The sequence below is a fragment of the Amblyomma mixtum genome, chromosome 8 (assembly GCF_055824585.1).
Source record: "Amblyomma mixtum isolate Tamu chromosome 8, ASM5582458v1, whole genome shotgun sequence".
In the NCBI taxonomy this organism is placed as follows: Eukaryota; Metazoa; Arthropoda; class Arachnida; order Ixodida; family Ixodidae; genus Amblyomma; species Amblyomma mixtum.
This window is the reverse complement of record NC_143019.1, coordinates 126,937,154-126,954,763: the sequence shown is the minus strand read 5'-3', so window position 1 is coordinate 126,954,763 and position 17,610 is coordinate 126,937,154. Positions and strand designations below refer to the sequence as shown.

Genomic DNA, 17,610 nt, shown 5'->3' with positions numbered 1-17,610 from the left:
CCACAAGGAGCAGTCCTATCTCCGTTCCTTTTCAACACTACAATGAGAGGCCTCCCTCCGCTCCTGGAAGAGATACCTCACATTAAACACTCAATATATGCCGACGACATTACCCTGTGGACCTACCCTGGCTCTGACGGGGAAATCCAAAACTCCCTCCAAACAGCAATCGACAAAGTACACTCCTTTGTACAGGCGAACGGGCTCACATGCTCCTCCACGAAGTCCGAATTACTAGTCATCAGGGACAGACGAGTTCGCTTGCCAGTCCCAGACCCGCAAGAACCTATTGTGCTTGAAGTCGACACACATCCCATACCTCCGGTCCGCACCATCCGCGTTCTGGGTATATTAATACAGAACAACATGCAAAACTCGGAGGCCATTCAGCGCCTCCGCACCACAGCCAATCAGATCAACGGCCTTATCCGCCGCATCAGCACCCGCCGCAGAGGTATGAAGGAGGATGACCTCTGTCGGCTCACGCAAGCTTTCCTCATTAGCAGGATAGTCTACTCCTACCCCTACTATCACCTCCGTCGGAAGGACGAGGAAGCTGTGAACAGCATTATACGTTCAGCGTACAAAGCGGCACTGGGGCTACCTCCGTACGCCAGCACACAGCACCTCCTCCAACTCGGCATCTACAACACGCTCAGAGAACTCATAGAGGCACACAAGACCGCCCAAATCCACCGCCTCTCCCGCACTAAACACGGGCGGCTCATACTTGACCGTCTCAACATCAACCCCATAGGCGACGTCCACCCCACGACGCCCATTCCGATAGGGGTCTATAGGCGCCTAGTTATAAAACCAATCCCCAAAAACATGCTACCTGGCCGCCATGATACGCGCCGTCAGCTGAAAGCCCAAGCACTAGATGCCACATACCTTGCCGACGAACACGCAATATACGTAGATGCTGCACAGCAAAGTGCAAACACATACATGGCTTGTGCAACCACGCCACAATCTACTCTCGTCACCGCCGCCACAGTAGTAGCTCACTCTCCGACAGCGGCAGAAGAAACCGCCATCGCGCTAGCCACCGCTGACCCACGTACGCGCACAGTCCTAAGCGACTCCAAAAGAGCGATACAAAATTACTCGGCAGGTTTTATCTGCCACCCCGCTGCACGCATCCTTCGCGGCTGCACTCTCGACCATAAGATCAACCTGGTCTGGGTACCCGCCCACGCGGGACACTCTGGAAACGAAGGGGTCGACCGACCAGCCCGAGGACTAACCAACCGGGCGGCCGGCCCCACAGACCCAGACGCTGTTGCCGAGGCTCCCCAGACCTTTGCCGAAATTACTAACCTCTACAGAGAGATGAGACGCCAGTTCCCGCCTCCACACCCCGACTTGAATCGAGCGCAAGCCAGCTTGCTCCGCAGGTTGCAGACGCACTCCATCCTTAGCCATTCTAGACTTTCACTCATCACAGACGGGGAATACGACCCCGTCTGCCAAAATTGTTACCAGGGAGAAATCGCCACCCAGGCACACATCCTCTGGGGCTGCGCGGGAAATCCGCCACCTCGAACCTTACTGCCAGCTCCCTCCGAAGAAGGATGGAACCAACTCCTCAAAAGGCCAGACAAGAGCATCCAACTGGCACTCATTCGGTGGGCTCAGGAAGTCGCCCCCACCTGGGGGCCACACCAAGCCCACCTGCCCTAAATCCCACCAATCTATGGCAATAAAGTTGTTTCTCTCTCTCTGTGCAGCGGCCTTCTGCAGGCTGTCACATTTTACTTTCTTTGCGTTTTTTTTTATCGCAGACATCTTACTCCGACGGGAGGATAATTGCGGCGAAAAGAGCTTTCCGATTATACAAACCTTGCCGCGTGTGGCACCAACGACCTGAGTAAAATTACGAACCACTTTAGCGGCTGAAGTGGTGAAAGGCGAAAGCCTGACGGCTGCATTCTGCTACGCGATTGTTCACTTCACATTCGGTTGGTGCATTAATTAACTGCCAGTTGATGACGCTTAACTTTGCCTTTAGGAGTGGAACGCGACAGCGTGTTGGAGCGCTGCCAGGGAGTCCACCGAACGCCACCATCCGTTCGGCGCGATGCGTTGCCCTTTGAACGCAACGCTTTTTGAGGAAAGGAAATGGCGCTCTAATTCTCTGTCATCTAGGTGGACACCTGAACCGCACCGTAGAGAAAGGGAGGAAGTGGAGTGAAAGAAGAAAGAGAAAGAGGGGCCGTAATGAAGAAAATGAAAATTGTATTTGAGGAAAGGAAATTGCGCAGTAACAGTGTCACATATCTCGGTAGGCACCAGTCGAAAATTATATTTGAGGAAAGGAAATTGCGCAACAACTGTCTCCCATATTTCGGTGGACACCCGTCAAAATTCGCGCGCAGTGACGTCACGACCATTTCGACCAATCTGAAACGCGGACAAATTTGCCGACACGTCTTGGTCACGACAGTATAAGCCATTAAAGGCTTTCACCTTAAAAAGAACATTCTTCAGCGTAAAAACTTGAGAACCAGAATTTCTTTCGTTTCCGGGTTTTCTTCGTGCAAGGTATTACACAAGTGGTGGTGGTGGTGAAAAACTTTAATCAAAGAGAGCTTGAGGGTTAAAAAAAAATAAATAACCCTGCTGCATGGTCGGTATCCTTAGTCAGGGACACCGCATGACGAGGCCCCGTCTCGCGCCCGCTTGACCAGAGCCCTTTGGGACTCCAGTGTGGAGCAGTTGAGGAGGGCAGTCTCCCATGCCTCTCGGGTGGGGGTGGGGGAGGGGGGAAGGTGAGGATTCTGAGTACATGCCCACACCATGTGAAAGATATCGCAGATCTCTCCACAGTGCGGGCAGCGCCCATCTGTGTTCGGATCGAAGTGTTTTGCTATTGCAGGACAGAGAAGGGTTCCTGTCTGCAGGCGCCGCAGAGTTCGCTCCTCCGCCTTACTCAGCCCCTTGGCAGGTGCCGGGTAGAGACGGTGGCTGTCGCAATAATAAATTAGGATTTCGCGGAACCGCAGAAGCGGTTTATGAGCTTCTGAGCCATGAGAGCTAGGATGAGGAGCCCGGTGTGTGAACGCTCGGGCGGCCGCATCAGCGGCCTCATTGCCTCGTAGACCCTGGTGGCCAGGAGCCCAGATCACTTTTGTGCGAGTTGGATCGGCGAGAGCGCGTCTTAGAATTTGCGAGGCCAGAGGTGATATTTCGCCTGCAAGATAATGTTCACAGGCCCGGCGAGAGTCTGTAATAACCGTTTTCGATTTTGGATCGGCGGCAGCGAGAGCTATTGCGACTTCCTCCGCTCGTGTTGAATTTGGGGCCCGAAAAGATAGCCCATCGACATTCATTCCCCGGTGGACTACGGCAGCCGTGAAGAATCCCGCGGGCGACGGCCCTGTGATGTCCACGTAATAGACGCCCTCTTTATACCCATATTGCCTCTCAAGCGTGCGAACCCGCGCTTGTCGTCTGCCTTCATGTGAAGCCATGTCCATGTTACGCGGGAGCGGAGCGACCAAGAGCATGTGGCGCCACAGCACCAGGATGTTCTCCGTCCCCTCTGGTATGCATGTGTGTTGGATGTGTAAGCGGTTTAGCAGGCGGCGCCCAGGCACCGTCTGCGATAGCCGCGTATATTGGTTCACGAGGTGGGCCTCCCGCAACTCCTGATAGGAGTTTACCACTCCCAACGCCTTCAGTTTGGCGTTGGAGGTAGCCACCGGAAGGTCCAGTGCTCGCTTTGTTGCCTTCCTGATGATGGCGTCAATGCGCTCGTCTTGTTGTTTGGTGGTGCGTAGGTACGGCACGGCGTAGAGGATCCGGCTGGTCACGAAGGCATAGGCGAGCCGTAGCGCGTCCCTGCAGGTCCCTGAGTTCTATCTCTGTTGAGGTTATTTTTTCACTCACTGTGGTAGTAGTGTGTTGTTAAGCCTAATGGTCTGCGCTGGATGCTCTGCAGCTACGGTGCGGACGTCGTGATCGTGGTCACGTCCCTCTACATGCAAGAGAACATCACCCAGTGCACCGTGGTCCCGCCTGCGGTTGTGACGGCCGCGGATGGAAACTTCCCTTCGTTTGTGAGTACACACGAGCCTCCGCTCGCCAGCAATAGCTATCGCAGCTAACAAAGTCTTTCGTATTAAACCAACATAAGACGAAACTTATGCGCTATAAAGAATATTCTTCAAGGTGAGGAACAGGCAAGTGCCCACAACGATGAGAACGCGTATTTGAAATCGATTGTGTTCTTTCAGACACGAAGAAACAGCGTTTTCTCAAGGGGAAGCTTGCGCTTTCTTATTTAATTTCAAAAATTGTCATCAAAGTTTCAGAATACGGACGGTGCTCAGTAATCGCATCGACGCACTCTGAGTGTATGTCGCTGTGAGCGCCACCCTCGGGATAAGGAAGAGGCGCGCAGTAACTGACCTCAAGCTGCCAGACGCGACGAACAGAGTATTTCTATCCATCATTGTCGATGCAAAGCAAGAAAAGCAGCGGCTTCATGTAATATACAATTACAGACCTACTTTTCTGTGCTTTTTAGTATCCAGGGCTATGGTCAAAGGACTGGTGACACACAAGCCCTTCTTGTACGCGTGTAAGGCGCCCTGTGAAAGATATATGCGAGCTGTTTCACCTAAGACTAGACACTTTTTTTTTAAATATTCTTTTTGAGTTAGAACAACACCTTTTGCGGCATGGCATTGTCAGCTATGTAAAACAACATAATGTAGCTCAGATGTGGTAACCAGAAGGCTGGTTAACTAATATTTAATAGTTACCTTTTTAACTATTACCGTTAGGCACCTTAGGTACTGAGAGGCGTGTAGGCAACCGCTAGTAATGGAAATATCAGTTTTAGAATTTCGAAAATCTGATTACCCACCGCGCTGTGTCCCAACCAATTTTGGCTACGTCGCGACAAAATACATGCGCTTTTAAGCACCTTGAAGACAAAAGAAACCCGCCAGTGTATGTAACCAGTCGAAATAGCCCAAACATGCTGTGCCACAGCGCCAAGCTTAAACTCGTTTTGTAAGTTATAAAAATCTGATATATATATTAATAACGCTGGGCTGCACACCTCGCAATAATTAAGGAGCCTGTCAGGTATAGTCAAGGTCAATAATGGTTAACCAGCTTGCTAGTTAGATATCTTAGCAGTATTCTGACGTACTACAAAACTGATTATCCTATGCCGAAAAAAAGCGCTCTTCTTATTCAAAAGCCTACTCTTAAAAAATTGTGTATAGACCTAGTAGCAACATCGTGTATACTCAGTTCCATCGTTGGTGCACAAAAGTGAAAGCGTGAGATTTCGTCAGATTGCGTTTACGTGTTGGTAACATTCTATAACAACGGCGGGCCGGAAGCAAATATTAAGTAAATGGAGAATGGGCGGCCCAAAAGAGGCCACACCAGTGTCGTTTATTGCGATTTATTGCGATAAGATAAGATCCGTAGAACCCGAGGCACCAGAACTTATCAGGGACCTTGAAGAACAATGTTATAAAGCTTTAGGTCCGAACATTTGTTGGCCCAGCCGTGCTTGCGTCCCTTTCTGTGGTCAGGTATTATTTATTCGTCATAGGATTTCATGCTGTCACGCGAGAACAATACTGATAAAACAAAACTAAAGCGCCACCGACCAAAGGCCAAATGGAATGGCGTTTCTGCATTGGGCATGCTGTGCCTGCCCCATTGCGACAGCGTATTGACTGTGTTATCGTGCTGTGGCAGCTCTATCACAAGCTGCGCGGTTTACACTGCTATTGCCCCACCTCCCTCAGCTGCAAAAATGCTGCTAAATCAACAATGCTCCTTCATCTTGTTCCATTCATCATGTGGTAACACTTGTCTTTAGGTCGCGCCGCATATCACGGTCAGGTTCATATTGAATAAGACTCCCGTCTCGGAGCGGAATTCACACTTCATTTTCATTTTTGCCGGTGACATTTTATTTTCTGTCATTTACCCCCCCCCCCCCCCCCCCCCCCAGACGGGCTTCGGTTACTTTTAGCTTTCATTTGGACAAATATTTTTCAAGCCTAGATGCTATGTACCGGCCGTAGATCCTTTTAAGCGAGTGTTTAATAGTGGTGAACATACCCTGGGTTGTTTTATGGTCTGATCCACAATATTCTGCGGCCGGTCGGTCTTCCCTAATGGAAAACACTTCGAGGGATAGACATTAGCCTGTCACATCCAGGGCGCTCAAAGACGCGATGCTTCTCGCCTGCGAACCCTCGTGACACTCAGTAGTGTAGACGTCATTAACAGAAACTCTTAAATTGTGTCCTGCGCAGATCATTCTCCAGCCCAGAGTTTTTATGCGACTCCAGAGATTTGCAAGCCCATAAGATTGCCAGCCGTATTCTCATACCTGCCCGGTGACATCAAGTTGGCTTGGAGCTTTTCCCCATCCCTATTGAAAGTGCCCTCTAAAATAGGTGCAGTTTTTCCCTTTTGTGCGAGCACACCTGTAGTTTCTAGAGGTATGACAACCACTGCCAGGATTCAGGGAAGAAATCTATAGACTAGAAATGATTCGCCTCATCTTTCAAACTTTGATCTTTCCAGAGCCGACCTAAGGATTTTCTATATAAATCTTATGTAGACAGCAACAAATGCCTTATCCTCGGTGTGTCGCTGGAGAGCAGCCCTTTGTCATACAAGCATACACAAAATATCACCCACGTCAATGAACTTCAACTTTACAAGCCTTGCGAGGAGTTCACCTACGGACCCCTTGACGTGGTAAGCAACACTCGCCTCATCTGGAATCTAGCGGTGATTTATTGAAAAAAAAAACTGTCGAAATGAACAATAGCCTACCACGTACAAATGAGTCACAAAAGACAGCTTATATAGCACAAATTCATTTCAAAATATTGCAGGGACTCAGGAAAGGAACCGTATGCCCATTAAGACTGTCAACCTCCCACCAGAGTTGACCAGTCCCTAAAAAAAAAAAAGGGTCAGCCAATATAAAAGCCAACAGCAGTGAAATGCAGTCTCATAGCGTAGGACGCATGCTGAAAGCGTGGGTTCGATCCTGGCCACAGCGGTAAATAAATAAATAAATAAATTCGATGGAGGCTAGATTCTAGAGGCCCATGTACTGTGCGATGTCAATGCACGTTAAAGAACCACAGGGGGTCAAAATTTCTGGAGCCCTTCACTACGGCGTCCCACAAGCCTGAGTCGGTATGGTACGTCAAACCCCCCAAAAATCCAGAAAACATGCTTGCAGTGGTTGTTCGGGGCATGTCGGGAGGAAGCAATGCGAGCTTTAAGCTTGTGAAGTGAGCCATAAGGATTAATAGGACATCTTCGTCTTTGCCGAAAACATTCACTCATAAAGAGCTCAGAAGGATTTATTACAGCGTATGAAGAAGACTTACGCGTCCAAAGTGCAATGGTAATCGCCCTGGAGGCTAATTTAGTAAAACGAAGCTGATGTTTAGTGGTTTCGCACAGAAAATACATTACGTCATATTTAAGAACGAACTGGCCGCTGTTAACTCTATCAAGTGCCTCTAGCTGCTTTTAATCAGAAGCAATATTTCCACATATAATAGATAAGCAAACCTCAAAGAAGCGGATTGGTTGGTTTTGTAACGCTAAACACCGAATGTTAATATTTTAGAGCACCTAAGCAATTCAGTATAATGTGTAACAATTGTTAAACTGAAGGGTGAAAAAGCTTTCTTTTTTTAAATAAAGTTTATTCATCCTTCCACGATCACTGAGGTTCGGTTGGTGAGAAGAACGAAGGGTTGATAATGGAATGTCGTGAATTAACGTAAATTTGAGAAGCTTCCTCATTCCTGAGGCTACCATCAAAAGATTTACCCAGCGTTAATTGCTTTAGCGGTTAGAATGCGTTAGCATGAAAATCTTGTGCATTATCGTAGCGGTCTGTGTAGCTACAAAGATTCTGGGCGGGCAGTCTTTTTTGCCCGAATGCTACCGTGGCCTGTAGGTCGACGACCCGCCTCCGCTTAGGGAGGTAGTGGGTTTGACTCTCTCCCTCTCAGTCAGTTGTCTCAAATGGGTAAAAACCATCACCAGGCCTGGTGCTCGCTTTCAGAGTGTTGTCGGCCTGGAAATGGAACCTGCGTCTTAAAATACCGTTTCTCGTCCGGGTTCTTCGCGCGGGATGCACCTTCCGGCCGCTCACTCATCTCCTGTACAAGTGGAGAGGATCTTCCTCTCTCCACTATGTTGGCAGGGGGCTCTTTCCTGCGCAAAACCTTTCATTCCTTACCTTACATACACTCGTTGTGCGTTTTCTTTCTTTTCGTCCACGTTTTTCGCGCAGCTCCCCATGAAAGGTATCAGAAATTCGCCTCCAGTATGCTTCCCTCGCGGCGGTTCATGACAGCGATAAGTGGACGCAGCACTAATCGCTTGCGGTGGCGTAAATCGCACATGCAGCTCCTGCGTTGCAGCCCAGTCACCTTTTAAGCGGCAGCAGGCTCGGCTAAATGAGCTGTTCGTTTGTAGGGCAAACGTTTGAGAGCATTACTCTCGCGGCGCGCAAGCGGACCTGTGACGTAGTACTTTTTGCATTTCGCGCACATCTACCGGCAGGGAAAAAAATAAGCTAAAGCCTAATAGGTGGAAAGTTGAAAATTATTCAATCCGACGTTTTGCGGTTCGTTCTGCAACTTTCTTTGGATGTTTCGTTCACCTTCTTTGCTTGCAAAGTTGGTTACTTTACTAATTACGCAATTAAGCACAATACAAAAAGTGTGACTAGTTACATGCAACAGCCAGGGGCATTCTTTTGGTCGCGTCGTCTTAAAGTGCCACTGCATACTTTTAAACCCAGTTGAAAGATAGCTGGGACGCCCTATCTGTTATTTCCGCAGGGTGCACGAGCATATTTTGTTTTTACTGCGCGAGTTATAGCCATGAGGTCAAGGGCGCCCTTTTGTTGTACACCGCATAGTTTCAGCCCTTTGAACGCTGCAGGCTAAAGCAGGTAGGGATAAGCCTATTAGGCACGCTCTGAATGCTTTCATTGTGCGCAGCAAGTTCAGGCCGAGACGACGTCGGTGAACCTCTTACTTCCTCATGTTGCTTGAGCCGCCGCGGTGGCTCAGTGGCTATGGTGCTCGACTGCTGGCCCGAAAGACGCGGGTTCGATTCCGGCCGCGGCGGCTGAATTTCTTTGGAGGAGGAATTCGAGGCCCGTGTACTGTGCGATGTCAGTGCACGTTAAAGAACCCCAGGTGGTCGAAATTTCCGGAGCCCTCCACTACGGCGTCTCTCATAGCCTTAGTCGCTTTGGGACGTTAAACCCCATAAACCAACCAACCAATCATGTTACGTGAGAAGCCTCATGTCATGAACTCAACTTTCGCAGGTCTGTGACGTGGAGAAGACAGACTCCACTTCGGGATATCTCGCCGAGAAAATTGCGGTCGGCTTGCAGAAACGTTCCGACCGGTATTTTGTTCTGTCCGAGACTGATGAAAGCTGGGCTGCCAAAGTAAGAACACGCAAATATTTGGGGCAATGGCTGCGCCGCTCTGTGTGTGTAGGGTGTACGGTAGCTATTATAGATAGGAAGGCCGGTCACAGGAATTCTAATGCGAAAACATTTCTTGTCTCATGAGCGGCGTGTACAGGACCTGTCAGTAGAGCGTGTTATCAGAGCCTGTCCGCACGAATATCACCATTCGTGAAAAGAAATTCGCCAGCATTAGGGTTCGAACCCAGGCGCTGTGTGTGCCAGGTGGGCACGCAGCGCGCATACGCAACGAAAGGTCGTTGGTTCAACAGCGTTAATGGGCAATAGCAGAGATATCTAGGCTAGTTGGTACGCTGACATAATGAATAAACAGCGCTAAAGACGAGGACGAAGAGCAAAATGGACGAGCACTGACTCGCAACTAAAGTTTATTGACGAAAACACAGAATATATCGAAGCCAAGCAGCACCAAAACCGCACAGTCATCAAAAACTAAAGAAACCATGTCATGACAACCGCCTACACATGCCCCGTTCAAGAAATCTAACCTCATTATCTGTTAAAGCAATGGAAGGGTCGCTGACACATTCTTTCCCTAATCTCATGATATGTCTGGCCTCTGTGATTTCCCGGTTGATCTTTGCCGAATGGCTTGGCTTGGATATATTCTCAATTTCCCTTAGTAATCGTTATTCGTGAGTCAACGCTCGTCCTGCTTTCTGTTCTCGTCTTTATCCCTGTTTACTCATTGTGTTAATGGAGGACGAATTGAATGCATTGGGGTGCGTACGACGGTACAGTGCGCTGGTGTTATGTACTGATGTTGTACAACAATGACTTGCAAAAAAAAGTTGCTGACGATCCAAGGGTCACGAGATAAGTGTCCCGTGACAATGATGAGTTCAATTGACGTTCACTTTTTTATTGTTGCTTGGGAGAATTAAAAAACACTGCGCAGTTTCATCCAGTCACCGGTGGGAAAAATGGGCACTGCGATGATCGATCCTTCGTCCTGTCCTTGCACAGGACCAGAAGCAGAAGCATTTTAAGAATTCGCGTATGAATGACTGAAACTTCCAATGACCTCCTAATATCGGAGCGCTATATGGCGTCCTGAAGTGAATGGCTAGCAACATGAATTCATTGAAGTGATTCTGCTCATTTCCTTTTCTTCTATGCTGAAAAATGTTCTCGCGTTTCCTCACAAGCTTTTCATTGGTCTGTAACATTCACTAGAGCTTAGCTGCTCTCAAAACATGAAGCGTATCCGATTATAACAATGGCCTCACTTAAAAGGAGCTGGAAAGACTAACCTTTGCATTAGTATTCTCTATTGCTTACTTGCCTTCCGTGCCGTACCAGCTAATGACCACTGTGGCTTAGGATTTTCGCTGAAGCAATAAGTCCTCAAACACATTGAGCCCCTGTTTCGAAGCAGACCGCACTTCCCCCGGATATAATGTCTCCAGGAAACCCCCGTGGCCTCTTACCTTCGTGGATATTATACAATGGCACCTACGGACTCGCCGAGAGTAGCTACTCTTGTGGCCAAATCAGTTACGACAGTCCCACATCAACTCCCCTTCATAGATATTAACCATGTTCTAGTTGAATTTTTGCCGCAAAAGAGGGGACAGCAGAGCATCTTTATCCTAAATATCTGCAGCCCTCCAAGCCGCAAGAAGGAAGATTTTCTGCCTATACTAACAGAATGCACCAGAATAGCCCAGGACAACCCCTTGGTGGTTCTGGGAGACATGAATGCAAGACACAGCTCCTGGGGCTACATAAGCGACTCTCAAAAAGGTGCTAATCTACTTGAAGCCGTAGAAATGCTAGGTTTAGGGCTCGACACTGATATTACCTCTCCTACCAGAACAGGGAACAGTATTAGCCGATATACCTGCCCAGACCTCACCTTCATTAAGAACATTAATCACGCAACCTGGACTAATCTAGGGGAATCCTTGGGCAGCGACCACAACATCATAAGTCTATCTATACCAACTGCCAGAATCAGAAGAGCTCTGGGAAATCTACACATCACGGACTGGACAAAATTCAGAGACTGCCCGCCGCCAGAAGGAGGCATTAAAAATATTCAAGAGTGGACTCAACTAATCAAAGGTGCCCACTCAAGCAACACTCGAACCATCCAACGGACCGTAGAAGCACCGGACGTCGATCGCCACCTATTGCATCTATGGGAGGCTCGAAAAGGCCTCACTAAACGCTGGAAAAAGCAGCGTCTCAATAGAAAACTAAAACTACGAATTGCTAAGATTACACAGCAAGCGCAAGCATATGCTATACAACTATCTAGACAAAACTGGTCTGAGTTTTGTGCTTCCCTGAAAGGCACTCTAAGCACAGCGCAGACATGGACCATCTTAAGATGCATGCTTTACCCGAATAAGGCCAAATCAGTTACCAGCCGAACTCTCCAAACAGTTGCCCATAAGTTTCAAGGCACAGATCAAGACCTCATAACAGCCATGCATCGCAAGTACATAGGAGACCACACCCCTCCATGCACCCTGACCTATGAAGGACAACAAAATCCAAGCTTAGACGCCTCCATAACTGTATCTGAAGTTTATGCTGCAGCAAGAATAGCTCAGCGGAACACAGCACCGGGCGGAGACAAGGTTACCAACGCTATAATTCCAAACCTCAGCAACGACCATCTGAAATACCTAACAGAATACATTAACAAGGAATTATGGGAGAAAGGCCAGGTTCCAGCTGAGTGGCGCCATGCGGACATCATTATGATTCCAAAGGCCGGCAAACCCCCGGCAGTAGAGTCCCTGCGCCCAATCTCCTTAACCTCCTGTCTGGGCAAACTGTATGAAAGAATCATACACACCAGACTCCAGAACTATATAGAAGATAACAACTTTTACCCCTACACTATGGTGGGATTCCGAAAAGGTCTCTGTACACACGATGCCTTCCTAAGGATTAGCGAAGAAGTGATTAATACAATACCCCCCCACGGAGAAAACCTTCTTTTAGCCCTGGATTTAAAAGGAGCCTTTGACAACGTCTCCCATCAGGCTATCCTAGAGGAGCTGAGTGGTCTAAACTGTGGAGAGAGGATCTTTAACTACATCAAGGCTTTCCTCTCCAACAGAACCGCCACCATAGGCATTGGTGAAGTCCGTTCTCATCCATTTCCCATGCCTAACAAGGGTACTCCTCAAGGGGCTATAATATCCCCCCTCCTCTTAAATATTGCCACGCTAAATCTAGCAAGAAAGCTTCAAACGCAGCCCGACATAGGCTACACGGTCTATGCCGATGATATAACTCTATGGGCCACACACGGCTCCTTAGCCCAAAAAGAAGCCCTACAAGAAGCCATACACAGGGTTGAAGAATTTGCTGCGGAAAGTGGTCTGGAGTGTGCCCCGGAGAAGTCTGAGGTCATTAGACTCCACAAACTCCCTTACACATCCCCAGGAGAAGTTGAGCTTTTCCTGGGAGGACGCAAGATTAATGAAGTGGACAAGATCCGGATACTGAGGCTCTGGCTTCAAAGTAACCTCAGATCCGACCATATGATAAGAACCATCAAAACAACAGCCCTTTCGTTGCCCCAGACCCCCGCGTGGCCTGGTATCCAAATTATGTTATGTTTCTCTCTCCTCCCCGAGGGTGTCCCCTCGCTGAGGATCCTGAGTGTCGTTTTGCCTACCCCTCCTTTTGTGTAGTTGAATGATCCGCCGCATTACCTGGCACCGCAAGGGTATGAGAGAAGAGGACACCCTTAGACTCGTCCAGGCCCTAGTTCTGAGCAGGATAACATACGGCCTCCCTTACCAAAAACTGGGCACTATGGAAACCAGAGCTATCGATACAATCATAAGAGGGGCTTACAAAACTGCCCTCAATCTTTCATTACCCACTTCTACAGAACGACTTCTAGAGCTTGGTCTGCACAACACTTTTACCGAGCTCCAAGAAGCCCTCTTAGAAAGCCAAAAACAACGCCTTCTAACAACCAATGCGGGAAGGACGATCCTGACTAAATTAGGGACATGGCCCAGGCTGGAGACAAGAGGTAGTAAAACCTCTCTTCCACTCCAAACCCGAGAAAAGATCACCGTTAGCCCAATTCCACGTCACATGCATAATGCTCATCAGCAAGGCAGACGACAAGCGAGCAAAGGCACTTCAGAAACACCTAGAAAGCGACCGTAAAGCCGTTTACGTAGACATTGGGGCCTACCCCACGCCGGGAAAGTTCTCAGTCGCTGCGATTGACCACCAACTAAAACCGGCTCTCCAAGCTTCTATCTATGCAGAAAACCCCTCCTCTGCAGAGGCTCTGGCAATATCCATCGCCATCAAACATAAAGACCAAAGAGGAGAGTCCTCCCACGTTATAACAGACTCCCAACAAGCCTGCCGAGACTTTCGTAATGCAGGCTTCCCTCAAGAGCAACACAGCTACTTGGCAATCTCAGTCAAACACACAGACTAACATGGACACCTGGTCACGAAGGACTAGCTGGAAATGAGGTAGCCAACGATCTAGCGCGAGATTTAACCCACCGGGCGGATCCTCATCCCTACCCCACGCCCATGCCTAGCACCTATGGTGACAGATTAGAACATATTCGGCTGGAGCGCAGAAAATACCCACCCCCTCACATGAAACTAGACTCCTCCGCAGCCATAGACTGGAGGAAAATTCAGACCAACACTTTCCCTAACTTGTTCATCCTACACAAGATTAGCGCCACTCAATATCAGAATACATGCCCTTGGTGTGTAGCTTGCCCTACGCTCTACCACATATTGCGGGAATGCACAACGAAACCAAAACACTTAACTGTATCCAACCCGACATATGAGCAGTGGGAGGTGGCCCTGACCAGCGAGACCCTGGATCAGCAACTTAAGTTGGTTCAGAAAGTCCGTCAGTCAGCTAAAGCCAGTGGCGCCTTGGACTAGGGGTGCCACCCAAGTTGCTCGAGCAACCTTCCTCATTTTAAATAAAAGTTTTCTCTCTCTCTCTCTCTCTCTCGCACTACCTTCAATCTCCGAAGAAATTTCAAATGTACCTCTAGGAATCACAGAGAGCTGGGATGAGCAGTGACAGCTTTCTCCTGAAAAATATTCCTCCGCCTTTCTTTTATTTCTGGTACAGAATTAGTCAGCTTAATTAGATTTATATTAAAAATTCAGGGGGCACTTTGTTGACCTAAAGTGCGGTGAGGCGAAAGCCTTAAGCGCAGTGTTGCTGCTTGTGTCACTGTTGTGTGGTTAAGATGTTAAGCTTCGCCTCTAACAGTGGAACGCGACAGCGTCTTGCAGCGCTGCCAGGAAGTCCACAGAACGCCATCGCCCGTTCGGTTTTACGCCTTGCTTGTCGGTAAATTGGTTTTTGAGGAAAGGGAATGTATCTGTCTCGCATATCTCGGTGGACACCTGAACCTCGCCGTAACGGGAAGGGAGGAAGATGGGAGTGAACGAAGACACCGTATTCACCAGACGCGCCTTTGTTCATTCCAAACCATCTAGCCGCAGCGGTGGCCTAGTGGTCAGAGCACCCCCATCGCATGCGGGAGGTGCTGGGTTCGATTCCCAGTGCCGCCGGGTGCCCACCGGTTTATTAAAGGGTACAAGCGTGCCTCCGGCCTTGTGCTCGGCCTTAATGGAGGGAAATGCTTGGAAAAAAAAAAGTTGGCATGGCGGAGGGGTGGCGTGCTCGTCTCGCACTCCAGAGACCGGGGTTCTATTCCCGATCTCGACCAGTTTCCTACTCGGTTTTATTTATTTATCTGACCTAACTAGAAAGGTTTATTAGGCTAATTATGTAAGTAAGCAATTAACTAAACTCATTCCCAATTACTTGGAGCATCACTATATACGATCCCTTCAATAGGTTGCATGGTTACTAGCCAAAGTACAATTGGCCCCGTTTGAAATTCGCGCGCTTTGACGTCACGACCGTATCGACCAATTGAAAAGCGTGAAATTTCTGTCGACAACGTCTGCTTACAATAATGAGGCATTAAAGGCTTCCGCGATTAATATGCTTTCACATACAAGCCACGTAGTTCACCTATTGACAACAATACAGTGACGTACGCTAAAGACATTGACCACCCATCGTTTCTTATTTTGCCTAAACTGTTTTACCTATCTATTCATACGTTTTGTGGTGATGCAGAACAAGTACCTTCACTTTCTTGTCTAAGAGCGCAGTGGTGAGTGGTATGCTTCCACACATTTCCCTATTGTGGGATGTGGAGAGCGCTTAGCTCGCATGAAGGGGAAGGTTAGTTGAGAGCGAATAGGTGCTTAAATATCCCACGAAGCATAGACAAAGCAATCGAAAAATAGCTGGTTATAAGCAGAGGACAGATGCGGTAATCCTCCTTCTCTTCTGGCGTAGTTGCTAGTGAAACTATTAAGTAGGGGTGCTGTTGTGGTGATATCTCTACCAAGAAAATAAAAACTTGCCGCCAGTTTCAGCTCTATAACTTGTCGTCTAACCCGGCCTCAGTATGATTCCACTGAGCTATTAGATGCAGCCATTGCGAAGTCAGTGAGTGGCAGGCTGCACTGTATGCTAACTGGACCCCATCGTGGTTTTCCTTGGGTGGAATGACTTTACAATTGTTCATATATCACCAAAGACTGACGCCTGATTGCAACAAACAGATTTTGTTAGCGACGAGAGGTTAACGACAAATCGATGAGGCATGTATGAAGATGGCTGAGAGCAGTGATTAACAAAGCAACGCATTTTGAGAATTGACAAACCACACGTTTTGTTAGACCACAGCCTCAGTCTTGCTATGTAGCACTGCGAAGAAACCACAGAAAAAGAAAACTTTTTATGTACGACACAAAAGGAAGGCTTATACCAAAGGAAGGAAGGTATTATCACGCGGAATTAATAAATGTGCAAACGGTGTACAGAATATGTAAATTTAGTGTGAAGATTGAACGGCTGGTGGACCTGGAATCGTAGTTTTTCTACAGAATGCCACAACATCGACATTTTAGTACATTTGAGGATTTCTCTTCGTAGTGAGCCACATGCACCTTTACATAATACGGGAACAGTGCGCAAAAGGGTTATTCATAGCAGCTGAATGCAAGTTGTTAGGTATGCTTCAAGTGCTAGCTGTACATACCATTTAATTTGACAATTCTTCAAAAGAAAGACCTACGAATGCGTCTGAACTTTTCTTAAACTTAGCCTCTGCATTTGGCTCGCTTCAAAAAAAAAATCCTTTTTCTTTGTACTTCTGCCTTTATATGTGTGCCTCTGCGTTCTGTATGAAATTGGATTCCTAATTTCGAATTTCTGTGTGCCATACAAACAAAGGAATGCAATCACATATACGCAGGTGGACTTCGTCAAGTCGCTCGATCCCTGGCATCGCTTTGCCTGGCTCGTATACAACGTGCACATGGTCGACTCGCGCTCTGTGTGCACCGATTCAGACAGAGACAAGCACGGGATGCTTAACAATCTCAGAAGACTATTCGATATTGAACACTGCAGCAGCGGCCGCTTCTGCACGTGGAAATGTGGAAATTAAGAAATCCACGTGGAGGTGCGGAAAGTATGAAATCTAACCGACGGCACCAGTGTTGCGATGTTACGAAATACGCAGCAATATGAAGCAATAAACAGTACAGAGAAAATACAAAGTCCACTTTTCTAGACCGCTACCTGCACACTAAAGCAAAAAGCTCGAAAGAAGAAAATGCTTGTCTACAGAGCTTAAGTTGGAGCTTAAGTGCTCCCTAAAATGTTTGAACGTTGTTATTACTTCTCGTCCCGCAAACTTTTCTTCCACACCTGTATGCATGGCCTCAGGGATCATCAGGTAGTTCACTTGACGTTTTTTTTTTTGCAGCATGTTTCGCCACAAAAAATTAAAAAGACAAATCCCCGATACGACAAATTTCATTACGCAAGCACGAATCGCGGGGTAAAAATCTTCCACGATAGCTTCACTCCAACTAGTCAAATAGAATCCTTTTCAAATTAGAACTGCAGTGCCTCATGACACTCCATATAACAACTAAAACCCACTCAACATGGCTTTCTTGGATTCAGGCCAGCGGGCGGTAGTGTGAAACGTGCTGACAAGTGGCTTTTAGTT

The 17,610-nt window shown here is 47.9% G+C and overlaps 1 protein-coding gene across 1 annotated transcript in view; it reads left to right on the top strand.

Moving 5' to 3' along the window:
• The window catches only part of LOC149334260 (uncharacterized), a 60,592-nt gene extending 43,499 nt beyond the window's left edge, over positions 1-17,093 (top strand). Inside the window, exons 6-8 of the mRNA XM_089556228.1 lie at positions 3,947-4,064; positions 9,365-9,490; positions 16,846-17,093. Of these exons, the coding sequence (XP_089412354.1) occupies positions 3,947-4,064; positions 9,365-9,490; positions 16,846-17,040 (439 nt within the window). The 3' untranslated portion in view covers positions 17,041-17,093. The remainder of the gene's footprint in view (positions 1-3,946; positions 4,065-9,364; positions 9,491-16,845) is intronic.
• Positions 17,094-17,610: the final 517 nt, after the last annotated feature.